General features: G+C 40.1%; 1 protein-coding gene across 2 annotated transcripts in view; it reads left to right on the forward strand.

Moving 5' to 3' along the window:
• Window positions 1–242: 242 nt before the first annotated feature.
• Window positions 243–19,112, forward strand: part of LOC308240630 (charged multivesicular body protein 1B2) — a 94,660-nt gene continuing 75,790 nt past the window's right edge. For both annotated transcript variants that reach the window (XR_013959817.1, XM_080653962.1), the window contains exon 1: window positions 243–389. Coding sequence is in view for 1 of the 2 variants with exons in the window: in XM_080653962.1 (XP_080510088.1) it covers window positions 374–389 (16 nt within the window). In the remaining variant the exon portion in view is untranslated. The remainder of the gene's footprint in view (window positions 390–19,112) is intronic.

Consider the following 19,112-nt stretch of genomic DNA (forward strand, 5'->3'; position numbering starts at 1 on the left):
GGAAGAGGTGGGACGCAAGGTTAAGAGCTCGGAACTAGGTTAGCTGAGCGAGCGAGGAAAACCGTTAGGCGCCCGAAGGTACCGGAGGGGGAGGGGCGTAACCGCTTGCCCTGGAGTTCCCAGGCCCCCCAGCGACAGCAGCCCACCCTAACCACCTTCGTTGGTGGCAGCCATTTTGGCATAACCCCAGCTCCGCCCCTGGAGCACTGACAGCTCCGCCTCCCAGTGGGCATTGCGCAGAAACAGGAAGTGGGATCTCAAACCTAAATGCCAGGCTAGCCGCAGGTCCAGACCTGGACGGAATTCTGATCGTCCTCTCATAAAATCTGTGCCGCTGTCCGGGCTGTCGTCACCTAAGAAAAGTCGTGGGGCCATGTCGAACTTGGAGAGTATCCTTTCTCGTCTGATAAACTGCTGCTAGGGCTTTAGGGAAAGAAAAGTGGGGGGTGTGCGGGGGGAGGGGGGAGAGAGCTGGGGCTGGAGCCCAGGGAAGAGCTCCGTGGCGTTATCTTTTAGGTCTAGTTGTAGAAGGGCAAGGTAAGCGCCGGCAGCTTTTTTTGGTGTGTTTTTGTTTGTTTTGTTATTGTCTTCTGGTAGCCGTGGCCACCCTACAATCAGGGGACTTGGAACTGAGTCACTGGATTGGTTTGAGAACATTCTTGAGCTTGAACCCTCCCTCGTTCTGTCACTTGTTCTTTCAGTGGAACTATCCACTTCTTAGCAATAAATCCGAGAGGATGGTGTGGAAACAGGCTGCAGGAGTTTGCCTGAGGTTTGGAGCGAAGGTATAGGTTTTGAATGCAGTAGCTTCTGTGGAACTTCTTCCTTTTTCTCGATGGAGGTGACTGATAACAAGGTAAAGTGCTTAATATCGCCCCTTCAAAGTCATTTGAATGCGTGTGTTAGTAATCTGATTTAGCATATGAGGAAACTCATCCTTACCTAAAGCTATAAAAATTCATCAGTTGCACCTGCATTCCCAATGAAGCAAGAGGATTAGGAATCAAGCTGTGTGAAACCCTGAAATGAAGAAGGATGAAATTGCTTTTCTCAACTGAAATACCATCACAGGTTTTCCATGTCGCTGTAATTCCTCCCTTATTCCAGGAGTTGGCATTATAGAAAATAGAGTAAGTAAGTTGGTATCTTGCCATTGAATGAAACTTGGCAAAATGACAAAATGTAGATAATAGTATTTGTTTGATAGCTCATTTTAAAGCTCTTTGCCTTCATTAGTTTAGAAAGACTTTTGGTGAGAGGATTACATTATATAAGTCATACAGGGAATATTGATAACACATACTAGGCTGAACTGTCCAAGATAAACCAAGAATAAAGTGTGAGAAGGTGCAGAATAGGTCATTTTATGAACAGAGTAGATGACTAAAAGGCCCAGTTATCACTGCACTTTAAAGGATATAATTTATGAAAGTGTAGCCCTATTAAATGATTTTTTAAAGCAGTATAATAAAGGAAACACAACTGGACTAAGTCAGAAAATCAGTTTCTAATCCAAGTTTTGCCTCGTAAGAAACATATGAATTAGAGGGAGTCATATGGCCTCTGCAGGCAAAGTTGACTCATCTGTAAAAATACTAACCGACCTGTCAACCTTATAAGGCTGTTATGAAGATAAAATGAAATGGAAAGACATACTAAATCATAAAGTTTTGAACATGCTGTTAAATATTAAGAAATAGAGTACTAATTGCTATCTCCCAGAACTTTTGGAAGGATTTGAGGTAATAGCTCTAAAATTGCTTTTTCTATTCTAATAATGCAAATTAATTTTTCTCTACCTAAGCCTACCCTATGTGATTTCCAATAACAAGATAATTGGTTACTAATTCTTTTGCTGAAATTTATGTATGTGTGACCATAATTAAAATTAATGGTACTGTTATCAATAGTTTATACCATAAAAATGAACTATTAGCTACCCTTCAGTCTGTCAGAAGAAGTGAGGAGGTGTAACTTGACTCATCTGTCAATGGTTACTTCTCTTGGTTCCATTTTGTAGATTCCAGACCTTTTTCTTGTAGTATAGAGGAGGAAATTTCATACTGACTCAGACCTGTCTTTCATAAATAACTAACTTGAACTGAAACTTGAGTAATATTTATTTGTTGCCTATATTTAATGCAGCATTTAAGAAGATTTACAGCATATAAAAAGATTAAATGTGCTAACAATGGAATTAGCATGATAATTGTGACTTCTGTGTTTGGACAGTTAAAACACACTGAATTTATCATGGTGGATTAGATCAAATCTCACTTTAAAAAACTCAATGGAATGACCAAATTTATTTGTTGTAACATGTTCATATAGGTGTTTTACAAGTATATAATTAATAGCAATATGTGTGCAGTATTAATACAGTGTGTTTCAGGAGTAGTGTTGATTAACTATAGGAATTATACAATAAAAGAGGAATAATTAAGGATACTTTCCTACTTCCCTACTACATGCTCTTATTTTATTTTATGTTTTTTTGCTTCTCTCTGCTATTACCCCTCTTTTGGCATTTTGTTGGATCAAATATGCTTCGTTCTCAGGAAGCTTTCCATGTCATCTTTCTAATCTAACCCACCATCCCCAACAAACTAGAGATCTGAGAGCACCAGTTCCTACTCTGTGGTTCTTTTCCCATGTTTTCCCTTCCATTGTAGCCATTTTTCCACTATTGTAATCAGATGCTTGCTTATCTATCTCTTACATTAAATTGAGTTCCTTGAGGGACATGGTAATTATTTATTTAGTCTTTGAATCCTCATTTCATTGCACAGAACTTGGATGCAAAGTGGGTAAATGACCTTCTGTTAAGCGTTAATTATGAATATATATTGAGTCTCTTCTGTAGGCTGAGCAATGTAGCCAGACTGTTGATACAGGGGATTATAAGACCCATTCCCAACTCTGAGCAACTTTTGATCTAACTGAGCCAGGACACACTTGGGGTGGGGGCGGGGAGAAGGTGGGTAAATAGCAATATAAGACAGCACATACTAACTTAGATGAATACTAGAACAGTGATTCTTGATCCCATGTTTGGATTTACTAAACTCCTTGAAATTGTATGCAAAATTTTCTGTCACTATGTGCCTTTTTTCTGCGGGAAATATCTATAGCTGACATCTGTTTCTCCAAGGGATTCTAACCTGAAAAAGGTTGAGAAATAATAAAGTAGATAATGGGTACTGCATACGTTCTGAGAGTACAGAAAGGACTCTGAACTGGACTGGTATCATTGTCTCCTTTTGTAGTCTTCCATATAGATGAGACTGTGTTTTAGGCAAATATTGTTAGTTATCTTAAAAATGTCTGTTAACCGCTATGAATGGCTTTATATCCTAAAGCAGAACTAATTACTTATCAGAATCTCTGAGGCTTTGCTAGTGTTGACAAATGTATTGTGATTTTTAGACCAGGATATTAATAATATTTTGTATTTTACTAGAGGCCCGGTGCATGAAAATTCATGCACTGAAAAGGGGGGTCCCTCAGCCCGGCCTGCCCCCCTCACAGTCGGGAAGCCCTCAGGGGTGGTAGGTGACCTGGCGATCAGGGGAAGGTGATGCCCCCATCACACCTCTGCTGCGGCCACTGCCGGCAGCGCAAGCCTTGGCTGTCCCTGGTTACCTGAGCCTCGGGTGGCCCTGGGCAGCTGGGCAGCTGCCATCTGAGGCTGGCCTGCTCCTTGGGCCAGCCCTGCGGGACTGAGGGGACTGGGGGACTCTGGAGCAGGTGTGCAGAGTGGCTGGGCCCGCCTGGGGGCGGACCTGGCCTTGCCATGTGCCTGCCACCCTGGTGGTGCTGAGGGGACTGGGTGCCGCCATCCTGTGGCCATGGGCGCCACCATCTTTGAGGGCAGGGCAGTCAATTAGCATATTCCCTCCTTATTGGCTGTGGGCATCGCCATCTTTGAGGGCGGGACAGTCAATTAGCATATTCCCTCCTTATTGGCTGTGGGCGCCCCCATCTTTGAGCGCGGCACAGTCAATTAGCATATTCCCTCCTTATTGGCTGTGGGCACCACCATCTTTGTGACGGCGTAAGGGTCAATTAGCATATTCCCTTTTTATTAGATAGGATTCTTTATTAGATAGGATGTGAGCGTGAGGCAGTCCGCGTTTCTGAAATTCAATGACATGAATTTTAGCTATTACTTTGCCAAATAAATGGAATTTACATATATCATTTAAAAGAGCATTCAGCTTAATATTAAAAACTCTGGCTACCAAGTCAGGTCTGTTTTCAACTTTTTGCCAGCGTTGTAAATTGTTTGTAATATCTGCCCATTTGGGGTTGCATGTCATGGTTATGAATAAATTGGGCTTGCCATACTTCATTACAATTGCCATAGCATCCTGATATCGCTGCTGCATATTTCCGGGACTACCCTCAAAAGATGACGGAAATATTATCATTTTACCAATTGGCACATTGCCATTTTCAGATCTAGATTTGAGATAATCCATCAAACCACCATATTTTTCAACTCTCAACTTAGATTGGTTTGCTTTAATGAAATTTATCTGATTGGCCTCCATTTTTGAATATGAATCCACAATAAACTGTTGAGTTAATTGTCTTACATTTAAAATAGGATTGAACGTGTCTCGCACAGAGAGATGAAATCCATAATACTGCATTTGTGTGATTCGTGTCCTTACATTTTGTCTAGTATTATTGTCGAATACACTGTTGTCTCTGAGTCTTAATGCAATATCTGTTCCCCAGCCTTTTTCACCATGTGGAAAAAGAATAGGATATGTCATTGCATCTAATGTAGGAAACAGGATACCGATTTGTTTCATTTTAGTGGCATTCGGATTATTGGGATCTGGTTTACAATGAATGAGCAAGTCCCTTTCAAAAGGAGGTTCTCCATCTTCATTTCTGAATATGACAGCAACCTCGGTTACACGGTGAGAATTATATCTACCTGGGTCACTGTTACAATCGTATTTGATCGCCTTTGTTACTTCTGTGGGAGCAATACCTTTTGCTGCTGCTTCAGATTGGGCTTCCTTTTCTACCTCATGTAGCATCTTGTATGATTTTGTTAATTCATTTATTTCATGCATGAAGTTGTTGATGTTGATCATGAGTCTTTCTGAGCAGCCCTGGTTTTCTGGCATTGCTAAACTTTTACTTGTCGCTTCGGCTGTATCCAAAATATAGAGTTGAGCAAACTTCCAAGAAACACCATCCAAAGGATGTAAAGTTCCAGTACGGTGATAAACTTGTCCATGTATTCTAAAACAGTATGTCTCATATCCTGATGGTGATGCAATATTTGCACCCATGGAAGCAAAAGCAAGAGAACTATTTATGAAACGAATATTTTCCATGAAATTTTTATGGTCAGAATCTTTGTTTATCATTAAATTTTTTAAATATGCTGGGTATTCTGGAAAATGTATTTCATTTGGACAGGCTTTACCTTTGCTACAACATTGAGTAAATTTCCCATCAGATGGTGTTTCATCAGAGAAATTTAGTGATAGGCAAAATTGACATCTAACAGTCATTCCACCACAAATATGTTTGAGAATTGCATCCTCATGTACTCCATTTTCGCTGAGAAGGCAGTTCCTACCAGTATTGATAGTACATGTTGATGACTGCTCTTTAGACATATTCTGTCGTTGCCACCACCTTCTTTCAACTTCAGACGCACATTGGTCTTTAGACATTTTCTGTCGATGATGCCGCCTTCTTTTGCCTTCAGAGCTACGTTTTGTCAATAGCAGCTTTTCAGATACATTCTGTCACCAACACCACCTTCTTTCAGCATCAGAGGCACATTGGTCTTCTGACATTTTCTGTCGATAATTCTGGCTTCTTTCGGCTACAGAGCTACGTTATATCAATACTTGCTCATTAGACATTTTTCCATCTCCCTGCTGTCAGGATCTGAGATGCAGGTGAATGAGAGTCCTGGCTGTGAGTTGTCTGACCAACGGCTGATTCTGGCTGATTCTGTGGGGGTGTGACTCCCTCCTCCCTGCTGTCAGAGTCTGGGCCAGTGACCACAGGGACACAGCATCAAGTCTGCCTGCATCGGGATACCCAGAGTCAAGTCCCAGCCCACTTGCGTGTGGCTGTGCCCACACAGAGGGATGCAGCATCCAGCCTCATGAAGGGGCTGAAAGGACTGAGGGACTTTGGCCGCCTCCCCGGTGGGGCTCAAAGGACTGGGGGACTCTAGGCGGCAGCAGGCAAATGGTGCAGCTGGACCCGCCTGGGGGACTCGGGCTTCCCCTACCCCAGCGGCGCTCAAAGGACTGGGAGACTCTGGCGGGGCTGAGTGGACTGGGCGCAGCCATCTTGTGGCTATGGGCACCGCCATCTTTGTGGCGGTGTGATGGTCAATTTGCATATTTCCTCTTTATTAGATTAGATGTGACTGTAGTCTTATAATTTATGGACTGACTAGCTATTAGGATGTTGTGTCTTAGAAGAAGTATTGCAAATAATGATTACTTATGGTTTATCATTTAATGTCATTTGAGTACCAATTCTGAGCAATTTGCTATGAAAGTTAAAATGCAAATAGAAATATAAGTTGAGCTGGATTTGTGTTCCTTTTAATTCTTTTATTCAGCAATTACTCCTCAATTATCCATCTCTAGGTTTCAGTTTTCCCATCTGTAAAATGAGGAAAGTTAAGTGATCGCTAGGGTTCCTTTCAGTTCTGATGTGTTTTTGTGATCCCCAACTCTATCTCCCAGAAACACACAGGGATGAACAAGATGCAGATAGCTGAAAAGGGGGAAATGTAGATATATCATGGCACTTCTCATAAAATGTATATATAAACTTTCTGTGGTATTGGTACCACTGCTTTATTTTGGAGCAGGCAGGTGCTAGTGGAACATTTTTATTTCCTTCCTCTTACCTCCTTTTTTTTTCATCCTCTACTTTCCTGTGCCCAAATGATTACATAATCCTGCTTTTGGCACTTGGAATCCAAGAGCTTTCTGTCCTACTGTGTTTGAATAACTTACTTTTACTTGGTGTTGCTCCACCCACTTCAGAGAGGCAGGCAGGACCTGAGATTTCTGCCATGAATTTCTTCTAGGAATCTTGAGGAAGTAGATTGAAATCTTAAAGCAAGGCTTCCTTCTGTATACAAAATGAATATGTTGAACCCTAATTATTCTTATTTATTTAAATTTTAAAGCAATCATCTATTAAGACATAATTGATTTTCATCCTTTGCTTCTCAGTAGTGTAATTGCAAATAAATGAAACCACATAGAATGTTTTAAATAGACAATGGGACATTTTATTCCCTGACTAACCACATTACCTAATTAAGATAGGTCACTTAGCAAAGTCATGAAGTGGTAATGATAATTTATTGAGCACCTACTATGTGTCAAACTTTGTGCTAGGGCTTTTGTATATATTATCTCAAACTCTCAACAACACTAGAAGAACCCTAATTTTATGGAAGAGGAAATTAAAGCTAAGAAAGCCAGAAGATTATAAGCATATGGTAAAGGATCTGGCCTGATCTCCAAAATCTCTGCTGTGTTTGCTTTTGCACAGTGACTCCACAACTTACAGTGAAATTCTGTTGTGTTTGATAGGGTTATATAGAGCTACTTTTTCTATATATTGACATTCCACTTGAGATTTTGTTGAAAAGAGTGTAAACAATCATGAATCTCCATAATCACTTTAGGGATAGCCTACTTTAGATGATCATGAAGAAAAATCTGGGTCATAGGTATTTCCTATTAAAAGGTACATTTTTTTATTGTCTAAAGTTTTACATTTGTTTTCTTTTTCCCCAATTGACCCCCCCCTCGCCAGCCATTCCCACCCTAGGCAAGCCCCCACCGCTTCAGTGCCTATGTCCATTGGATATGCTAATATACATGCATCCAAGTCCTTTGGTTGCTCTCTAACCTACCCCTCCCTCCCCTACCTTGGTCTCTGGATCTATTCTTGTTCATCACATTATGTTGATCATTATATCCCACATATCAGTGAGATCATGTGATATTTATCTTTCTCGGACTGGCTTATTTCACTTAGCAAAATGTTCTTCACTTCCATCTATGCTGTTGCAGATGGTAAAAGTTCCTTCTTTTTTATAGCAGCATAGTATTGCATTGTGTAGATGTACCACAGGTTTTTAATCCACTCATCTGCTGATGGGCACTTAGGTTGTTTCCAAATCTTAGCTATTGTAAATTGTGCTGCTATGAGCATAGGGGTGCATATGTTCTTTCTGATTGGTGTTTCTGGTTTTTGGGATATAGTCCTAGAAGTGGGATTACTGGGTCAAATGGGAGTTCCATTTTAAACTTTTTGAGGAAACTCCATACTGTCTTCTGCAGTGGCTGCACCAGTCTGCATTCCCACCAGCAGTGCAGTAGATTTCCGTTTTCTCCACATCTTCACCAGCACTTGTCATTTGTTGATTTGTTGATGATAGTCATTCTGACAGTGTGAGATGGTATCTCATTGTTGTTTTGATTTGCATCTCTCGGATGATTAGTGACTTTGAGCATGTTTTCATATGTCTCTGGGCCTTCTGCGTATCCTCTTTCAAAAAGTGTCTATTTAGGTCCTTTGCCCATTTTTTGATTGGGTTGTTTATCTTCCTTTTGTTAAGTTGTATGAGTTCTCTGTAAATTTTGGAGATTAAACCCTTATCGGAAATATCATTGGCAAATATGTTCTCTCATGCAGTGGGCTTTCTTGTTGTTTTGTTGATGGTTTCTTTTACTGTGCAGAATCTTTTTATTTTGATGTAGTCCCATTTGTATATTTTCTCCTTAGTCTCCATTGCCCTATGAGCTGTGTCTGTAAAGATACTGGTACAACATATGTCTGCTATTTTGCTGCCTATGGAGTCTTGTAGGATTTTTATGGTTTCCCATCTTACATTTAAGTCTTTTAGCCATTTTGAGTTTGTTTTTGTGTATGGTGTAAGTTGGTGATCTAGTTTCATTTTTTTTGCATGTATCTGACCAAATTTCCCAGCACCATTTATTGAAGAGACTGTTTTGACTCTATTGTATGCTCTTGCCTCCTTTGTCAAATATTAATGGAGCATAATGGCTTGGGTCTATTTCTGGGTTCTCTGTTCTGTTCCATTGGTCTATATGTCTATTCTATTTTTTAAATATATTTTATTGATTTTTTTACAGAGAGGAAGGGAGAGGGATAAAGAGTTAGAAACATTGATGAGAGAGAAACATCGATCAGCTGCCTTCTGCACACCCCCTACTGGGGATGTGCCCGCCATCAAGGTACATGCCCTTGACCGGAATCGAACCTTGGACCCTTCAGTCTGCAGGCTGATGCTCTATCCACTGAGCCAAACCAGTTAGGGCTATATGTCTATTCTTGTGCCAGTACCAGGCAGTTTTGAGAACCGTGGCTTTGTAATATAGCTTGATATCTGGTATTGTGATCCCTCCAACTTTGTTCTTCTTTCTCAGGATTGCTGTGGCTATTCCGGGTCTTTTTTCATTCCAGATGAATTTTTGGAGAGTTTGTTCTAAATCTTTGAAATATGTAAAAGGTACATCTTGATGTAATGTTTTAAATTTTAATTTAGTCGAATTGGAAGGTGGGGAATTAATACTTTCAGAATATTAGAAATAATTGAAATGTTCACATGATTAATTTGATTTCCTTATTATTTCCTTATCAATCCCAAGGACCAGGTAAATTAGGTTTTTGTTCTTGCATGGATTTTGACGGGAGGAGCGAAACCTTTTGCCATTAATGGAAGTGTTTGAGATCAGTTTCTCAGAGTGAGTGATATTGTTTATGTTAGCTACAAAGCAAGCCTGGTGCTAAGTGCTAAACCTCACAGGGATTAAGAGTAGGATTTTAGGCAGGGTGAAAATAAGGGTACATTAGACAAAGGAACTGTATATGAAGCCACAGTCAGGTAACCATTGGAGACCAACATCACTGATGCACAGGTTGCTGGAGCCTGGGATAACTCAACATCTAGTCTAGGACCTTATACTTCTTTCTATAAATGATAATAAATATTACTCTTCAGTCTTTCTAAACTTTCAGTCAATCAATAATAAAGTATTTCAGCCACTGCTTTTTCAGTGGGCAAGGAAAAACAAAAGCTGTCTTAATAGCAACCACTTTGCCAAGTTGAATTTATGAGTAGTCAGTGAAGGAGATTATTCTGCCAGTGTTATTTTTCCAAATAGAAAAATACTCCTGGAATTTATAGCCAACTAAAGTATTTAAAATATTGCACTGCATATCAAGTCTGGTTCATAGCTCAATTTAGTAGTTGAATTGATTCCATTATTTTCCACATCAGCAATCAATTCCCCCACCTCAGTATAGAGGATATTCACTTATTGTAGTATACACAAAGGATGATAATTTGAATAGAAGATACCTGAATTTAAGAATCTTGTGCTCTGCATGTAAAAATTACCCAAGAGTTATAGAGGTAAGGTTTTAGATTCAGCGATGTTTTGATTTCTGGCCTGGGTCAAAATATTTATCAGAAAAACACTGGTTTTACAAGTTGTCTGAACTACATAGACACACATGAATATATTTGACAGTGGTGATAGTCTAAGATATGTAGTCCTTCTATGTGTATTCATGTGATAATACTTATTTCTACTTAAACTATATTAAAAATGTTGGTAATCTTGTCTCTGCCATATTCTTTTGCAAGGTTGAGGTCGGAGAATTCATCTCCTTACTCATTTCTGAATGTATAGAACTATTTGGAATAGGAACTGGTAAAAATTCACATATCCTTAATGTACATCTAGCCTCATCATAGTATATATTTCTTAAATTTAAAAAAGAACTTGGCTAGAGGAAAGGGAGAGAGAGGGTAGGGAGGGAGAGAGGGAGGGATGGAGGGAAGAAGATGAGAGAGAATAAGAGAGAATGAGAATGAATGTGTACACACATACATTTTCTACTTTTATGGGATTGAATTGCTAACTCTGAATTTATTATAAGTGTAATTTTCAGAACTGCTAGTAATTATGATATAATCAAATCTCATACTTTATTTTACTAATCATGGTTGCATTATATGAAGGACTTTTCATGGTTAAAATATTACTGCTGGCAACTAAAAGTAAATTGTATTTTAAATCATTTGAGTTCCTTTAAATTTTAATTTATAAGTATTTAAGAGTATTAAATTTTAGACTATTTACTAAGCCCAATATGTTTTCAAATAGAAAATATTCCTGGTAGGAACATATAATTTGATTGTGCAACATAATAACTGTCTACAAACAGCTCTTTTCCAAAAAGGAACATTTTAAAATTGTCTTGTTCCTCATTCTTAGTTACTTATATACTTTTAAGGGGTGAACATTTTATTTATTTAAAAATATTTTTATTGATTTCAGAGAGGAAAGGAGAGGGAAAGAGAGATGGAAACATCAATGATGAGAGAGAATCAGTTATTGGCTGCCTCTGGTATGCCCCCCACTGGAGATCGAGACTGCAACCCAGGCATGTGCCCTTGACCGGGATTGAACCTGGGACCCTTCAGTCCACAGGCCAACACTCTATCCACTGAGCCAAACTGGCTAGGGCATGGTGTGAACATTTTAAACAATAGCCATTCCATATAATGGGTAATTGAGAAAATTGCCATATACAGGGAAACAGGTTTTTTATTTGAGTGGCCATTTGTTTTAATATTCAAATCAAAATTATACTTCTTTATATTTTAGAATACCAATAAGGCACATATTCCATATATTGCATTATTACTTGGTTGCTTTGGGAATCATAATCACACACAATATTTCTACACTGAAACGTATGATAAATTAAAGACTGTTACTTGTTGAGATCAAGATTTGTCATCAAATTTTTCTAGTGAGGTCATGTTTTACTACCAAATATTATATATAACTTTCAGTTTTCAGAACTGTTTGAATTTTTGATTGTGGATAAGTGATCATGGAGATAGATAAACAGATAGGAAAGGAGGAAGGAAGGGAAGAAAGAGCAACAGTGCATTTCAATATATACCTACATATTTATAAGACTATATATGTATATCATAAGAATCAAATAGAGATCCATGATCTCTTATCATGTTGCTAATGATAGCAACAGAAACAATATTTCAACTATTCCTGTGGAAGAAGATAACTAAATCAGTGTTTTCTAAACCTAGATATCTGTGAGAATCATCTAGTGAGCTTTTAAAAACTACAGATTTCAGAGACCCATTCCAGATCTACCAAATTGAACATTCCAGAGGTTAGGTTCAGAACTCTGTATTTTTAAAAGCGTTTTATTGGTTGACTAGTGGCCTAGGGCACGAATTCGTGCACATTGAAAGGAAATTAATTAGAAGAAATAGTTTAATATTGCTATTTGCCCTTTCTCTGTAATAGAAGTGTCAACGAAATTCACGATTGACAATGACAGATCTAAACACACATGTGCAATTGGCGCCAGCGAGAGCTTTATATATATCATGCATACATGAGTCAACTTAGCCTTTTATATATATAGAATAAACTTGCTTAATTAGATCTGCTTTGTAATTAGGTAAACTTTTTCCAGCCCAGTGAAGAACCCCAACTTCTCTTTCAGGTAATTGTCAGCAACACAGCAGTAAATATCAACAAAAGCAGATTATTATTGTAGATCATGCAGGGAGAACAAAGGTTAAAATATTTAACTGCAGCAGTGTTGGACTATATTCTGCACAGTGAGAAAACCTGAAGTCATTTTCAAGGTTCATCATTTCTTATTTCTTTTCAGTTGGGTCTAGTTTCTAAGCTTTCTAAATCTCCATTTTCTGGCTAATGAAAAGAAAATAGGATTCCACCAAGTCTCCTATCTACCTACTTCAGGACTTCTGTGAGGATCAAATGAGATGAGGCACAGGAAAACACTTCACAGACATTTGGTTAAAGTGTAAAATATTTGCACCTGACTATATAGCATGTCGTGTTCCTGGGCTGAAGAAACTCCAAGGAAGCTAGTTGCTAGGAAGAGGAAACCGGGAGTTGCTATGACATCATTACCAGGCACCCACAGCCACCGTATCCGGGCTGGGCTGGGCTGGGCTGGGCTGTGGGCCACATTTTGCACCATGGGGTCTTGGCAGCATCGGCTGCAATTTGGTGGGCTGTTGCTCTGGGGTGGTGGCAGGGCCTGTGTCCCACTTGGGGGAAGCCAAGTGTTGTTTGTCGGCGCCAGGTCCACGGTGCTGTTTCTCTGTAAATGGCCAGTGCACATCACAGCAGCTCCTGTGTTGAGCATCTGCCCCCTGGTGGTCAGTGTGCATCATAGCAACCAGTGAGACTGTCAGACACTTAGCATATTAGCCTTTTATAAATATAGACTAGAGGCCCAGTGCACGAAATTTGTGCACGGGGGAGGGAGGTGTCCCTCAGCCCAGCCTGCACCCTCTCCAATCTGGGACCCCTCGAGGGATGTCCAACTGCCCGTTTAAGCCCGATCCTGGTAGAATCAGGCCTAAACGGGCAGTCGGACATCCCTCTCATAATCCAGGACTGCTGGCTCCCAACTGCTCGCCTGCCTGCCTTCCTGATTGCCCCTAACCGCTTCTGCCTGCCAGCCTGATCACCCCCTAACCACTCCCCTGCCAGCCTGATTGATGCCTAACTGCTCCCCTGCCAGCCTGTTTGCCCCTAACTGCCCTCCCCTGCAGGTCTGGTCACCCCTAACTGCCCTCCCCTGCAGCCCTGGTCACCCCTACCTGCCCTCCCCTGCAGCCCTGGTCACCCCTAACTGCCCTCCCCTGCAGGCCTGGTCCCCCCAACTGCTCTCCCCTTCAGGCCTGGGTCCCCCCCAATTGCCCTCCCCTGCAGGCCTGGTCACCCTTAACTGCCCTCCCCTGCAGGCCTGGTCGCCCCCAACTGCTCTCCCCTGCAGGCCTGTGTCCCTCCAAACTTCCCTTCCCTGCAGGCCTGGTTGCCCCCAACTTCTCTCCTCTGCTGGCTTGGTCACCCCTAACTGCCCTCCCCTGCAGGCTTGATCACCCCCAACTGCCCTCACTTGCAGGCCTGGTCCCTCCCAACTGCCCTCCCCTGCTGGCCTGATCGCCCACAACTGCCCTTCCTTGCAGGCCTGGTCCCTCCCAATTGCCCTCCCCTGCCGGCCATCTGTGGTGGCCATCTTGTGTCCATATGGGGGCGGCCATCTTTGACCAATGGGGGTGGCCATTTTTGTGTTGGAGTGATGGTCATTTTGCATATTACCTTTTTATTATATAGGATTAAATTTATATTAAGTACAAACAGGTTCAACTTACCCAAGTTGCAATATTGCTACACATTTTTAAGTGTTGTCCATATACTAGTATTATTTAATACATGCTTTGGATTTTTATTTTTATTTTCAAACATTTTTTCTAGGGGATATACCAAGGAATGGGATTTCTGGGTTGAAACATATGTGTACTTTGAATTTTTTATGTAGATGTTTGTATCATGTGAAAAATAATGATGCTTTGATGATTTCCAATGTAATTTGTATACCTTTTATTTCTTATCATGTTTGTTAGGACTCCAGAACAATGCTTAATTACAACAAAAAGTTATAGCAGGATGTTTTTTTTTACTGATTTTAAAAGGAATTCTAAGTATTTGCTATTAAGGATGATGTTTTTTGTAGATTTTTCTTTTTAATCCTCACCCAAGGATGTGTTTATTGATTTTTGGGAAGAGAGAGAGGGAGGGAGGGAGAGAGGAAGGAAGAGAGGGAGACGGGGGTGGGGGGAGGAGGGAGGCTGGAAACGGAGGTAGAGGGAAACATTGATGTATGAGAAGCATGCATCAGTTGCCTCCCATATGTGCCCTCACTAGGGATAGAACCCACAACCTAGGTATGTGTCCTGACCAAGAATTGAACCTGCAACCTTTTGATGCATCGGATGACATACCAACCAGCGCTAGATTTTATATATATACTTTTTTTTCAGGTTAAAGATTATTTTTCCACCCAGTTTGTTAGGAGTTTGGTCATGAACCAGTCATCTGAACGTTGGTTTGATGAATCCATTAAATGTTGGATTTTAGTAAATGACATTGGGGGATGAGGGCATGTATGGGAGTGGGGTGTGGGGGGGTAATGGTAAGATATGTACACATATAATACCTTAATTAAAAAAATTAAATTAAATTAAAAAAAACACACACAAAAAAAACAACTTTATTGTTGAAAGTATTACATAGGTCCTCCTTTTCCCCCCATTAACCTTTCCCAGCTGGCTCTTGTCCCCCTCCCCCAGGTCCTCACCACCCCATTGTCTGTGTCCACAGGTTATGCATATATGCATATAAGTTCTTTGCTTAATCTTTTCCCACCCATCCTCCCCTGCCTTCCCTCTGAAGTATCTATCACATGATCTCACTCATATGTGTAATCTAATGAGCCAAATAACCTGATGATCAAAAACAGACCCAGAGCCCTAACTGGTTTGACTCAGTGGATGCAGCTTCACCCTGTGGACTGAAGGGTCCCTGGTTCAATTCTGGTTAAGGGCACATGCCCAGGTTGTGGGCTCAATCCCCAGTGCGGGGTGTGCAGGAGGCAGCTGATTGATGATTCTCTCTCATCGTTGATGTTTCTATCTCTCTCTCCCTCTCCCTTCCCCTCTGAAATCAATAAAAACATGTTAAAAAAAAAAAAAAACAGACCCAGAGACATAGAAGCATCAACATACTGTTAAATGCTTATTCTTTATATATTGAGATTGTTGTCTGTGTTTTCTTCTTTAATCTCTGAATGTGGCTTAAATACATGGATAGATTTTTTATATATATATATATATATTATTGATCTTTTTACAGAGAGGAAGGGAGAGGGATAGAGAGTTAGAAACATCGATGAGAGAGAAACATCGATCAGCTGCCTCCTGCACACCCCCTACTGGGGATGTGCCCGTAACCAAGGTACATGCCCTTGACCGGAATCGAACCTGGGACCCTTCAGTCCATAGGCCGACGCTCTATCCACTGAGCCAAACCGATTAGGACAATGGATAGATTTTTTTAATTATAAATTACCCTTGTATTTCTAGGATAAACCCATTATGAATATGAAGTCTCTTTAATACATTGCTTGATTTCTAATATTTGTAGTATTTTTGCATCCATGTTCATAAATGAGTTTGATCTATAATTGTCCATTCACATACAGTATTCTTTTTTTGATTTGGATTTCAAATTTGAGATGTGTTCCTTTTTTTATTCTTTGGAAAGTTTGTATGAGGCAGGAATTGCTTCTTTCTAAAATGATTGATATAACGTACCAATCATGAAAACCATATAGGCTGTATCTGTTGTTAATTAATTTCTATGTTAAAATATTTTAACATTGAATCAGGAATTTAGAATTATTTACTTATGTATTTATTAGTTCTTTAATTCTAGGATTGTCCATTTTGTTTAAGACTTTTAGTGTATTGCCATTATGTTCATAATTTAGTATTTTCAAATATCTTTATTGTATCTGCAGTTACTTCTCCTTTTTCATTCCTGCACTATATATATATATATATATATATCTTCTCTTCTTTATCCATCAGATACACTAATGTTATTAGTCTTTACAGAACTCACCTTGGGATTTTTTACCTTTTCTATGAAATCTTTGTTTCTATTTTTTACTCTTTCTTTTTTCCTTCTTTATACTTCCTTTGAGTTTGTTCTATACTTTTCCTCATGTTGTGAGATGAATGCTTATTGTATTAATTTTTAGCTTGCCTTTTAAAATTTGAAATTTTAAAGCTAGAAAATTCCATCTGCGTATGGCATTAGCTGTACATCCTACAAGCCACGTTCTACTCATTCCATTGTCAATTCTATTTTTAATTGTTCATTTTAATTTCCTCTTTAATCCATACGTAGATATAGGGTTTTTTTTTAATTTCTGAATATATGCCTTAATAAACTTTTAATCTTAGAACAGCTTTAAATTCTTACAGAAAAATTGTGAAGAGAATTCCCATATTAATTACTTCATCATGGAGTTGTGGTAATACAGCAAGTCCATCTGATATTTGTTATTTCAGATTTGTTTTTTTGACCTAATACATGATCAGTTTTCATAATGTCTCATATGCTTGAAAATTATGTGTATTCTCAAATTATTGGTTACAGGATTGGCTATAATTCTCTATGTGTTTATTAAGGTTCTTAATAGGGTATTTTTTGTTTGTTTGTTAATTCTCACTGGAGGCTATTTTTCCATTGATTTTTAGAAAGACTGGAATGGAGGGGGAGAGACAGAGAGAGAAATATTGATGTGAGAGAGTCCACATGGATTGGTTGTGAAAGGGCAGAGACTCCATTTTTGTGCTAGGCCCTTCATCCTGTCCCCAGAATAACCTCCCTTCCGAGAAAGACTACAAGAAAGCAGCTAGGCTCAAATTGGGCTATACTGTAGCATGCTCCTTCACCCATCAGGTGCCAGGGCCAGCCTGACAGGTTGAACCGGGGCTGAGGTAGGGAGGTGGGAATTGAGAAAATAAAGAAAGACAGGAGAGCGGGATCGGGAGGACTACAGATCATCGAGAGACTGCAGCAAGTTTATTAACTGCATAATGCCTTTTGTGCACAAAACACTGAATAGGAGGTCTGTTAAGAGGAATGTATTCTTTGTTCCTCTTAATCTCTAAGGGAGAGACAGAGCAGAAGGACAAATTCTCAGTACAGCAAATCTCATTAAACAGTTACAGACTTCTTGGTAAGCTATGAAAGGTTGCTCTCATTCTACTGATAACCACCATCCAAACAAGCCTGGGAAAACTGTGTGGGTAGGGGACAGCCTTGCTAGTCCCTTCAGGTGACCTGGAACTGACCAATCGGGGTCAGCCAACTCAGGGTACCCTCCCCCTGCCCCAGACCCCTATAAAACCTTTGTCCTGTTGAAGCTCTCTCTCTCTCCACCTCACCGCTGCGCTGGTGTGTGTGTGTGGGACTGAGCTCGAGCTAGCTCAAATAAAGGCTCTTTGCTTTTGCATCAGACTCGGCTCCCTGGTGGTCTTTGGAGATCACGAAATCTGGGCATAACAGTTGCCTCCCGCGGGAGTTTCAACCAGAGCCAGAGATTGAGCCGGGAACCAAGGTATGTTCAAATCCTTGAGCAGAATTGAACCCAGGACTCTTTAGTCTGAGGGCCAATGCTCTAGCCCAGTGGTCAGCAAACTCATTAGTCTGCAGAGCCAAATATCAACAGCACAACGATTGGAATTTCTTTGGAGAGCCACATTTTTTAAACTTAAACTTCTTCTAACGCCACTTCTTCAAAATAGACTCGCCCAGGCCGTGGTATTTTGTGGAAGAGCCACACTCAAGGGGCCAAAGAGCCGCATGTGGCTCACGAGCCGCAGTTTGCCGACCACGGCTCTAGCCACTGAGGCAAACTGGCTAGGGCTTAATAGGGTATTTTGTAACTTTTCCCTTCTTAATTTTGTCAGTTATTGAGATAGTTTTGTTAAAATCTCCCAAGCTTGATCATTTTCGCTTTGTCAGTTTTTTTTCCTTTTTTTATATGTTTTTATTGATTTTTAGAGAGGAAGGAAGAGAGGTAGATAGAAACATCAATGAGAGAAAAACATCATCAATTGGCTGCCTACTACACACCCCCTACTACTGGGAATTGAACCCATAACCTGGGCATGTGCCTCAATGGGAATTAAAAAAGTGACCTTTTGGTTCCTGGGTCAATGCTCAACCACTGACTCATACTAGGTGGGCTGTCAGTTTTATATATGTATACACAAAGATACTTTGAGGCTATGTAGAGGTACACAGACATTTAGAATTATTTAAACAACTTGTAAATATACTATTTATCATTTTTTAAAATCCTCAACTGAGGATATTTTTTCCATTGATTTTTAGAGAGTGGAAGGGAGGGAGGGGCAGAAAGAGAGAAAGAAAAAGAAACATCATTGTGGGAGAGACACATCAATTGGTTGCCTCTCGCAAACACCCTAACTGGGGATGCAGTTCGAACTGGCAACCCAGGTATGTGCCCTTGACTGGGAATCAAACCTGCAACCCCTCTGAGCCCAGGCTAATGCTCTAACCACTGTTCAGTGGCTAGGGCTGTATTATTTTTTTTAATTC

This window comes from Plecotus auritus, assembly GCF_963455305.1.
Source record: "Plecotus auritus genome assembly, chromosome: X".
In the NCBI taxonomy this organism is placed as follows: domain Eukaryota; kingdom Metazoa; phylum Chordata; class Mammalia; order Chiroptera; family Vespertilionidae; genus Plecotus; species Plecotus auritus.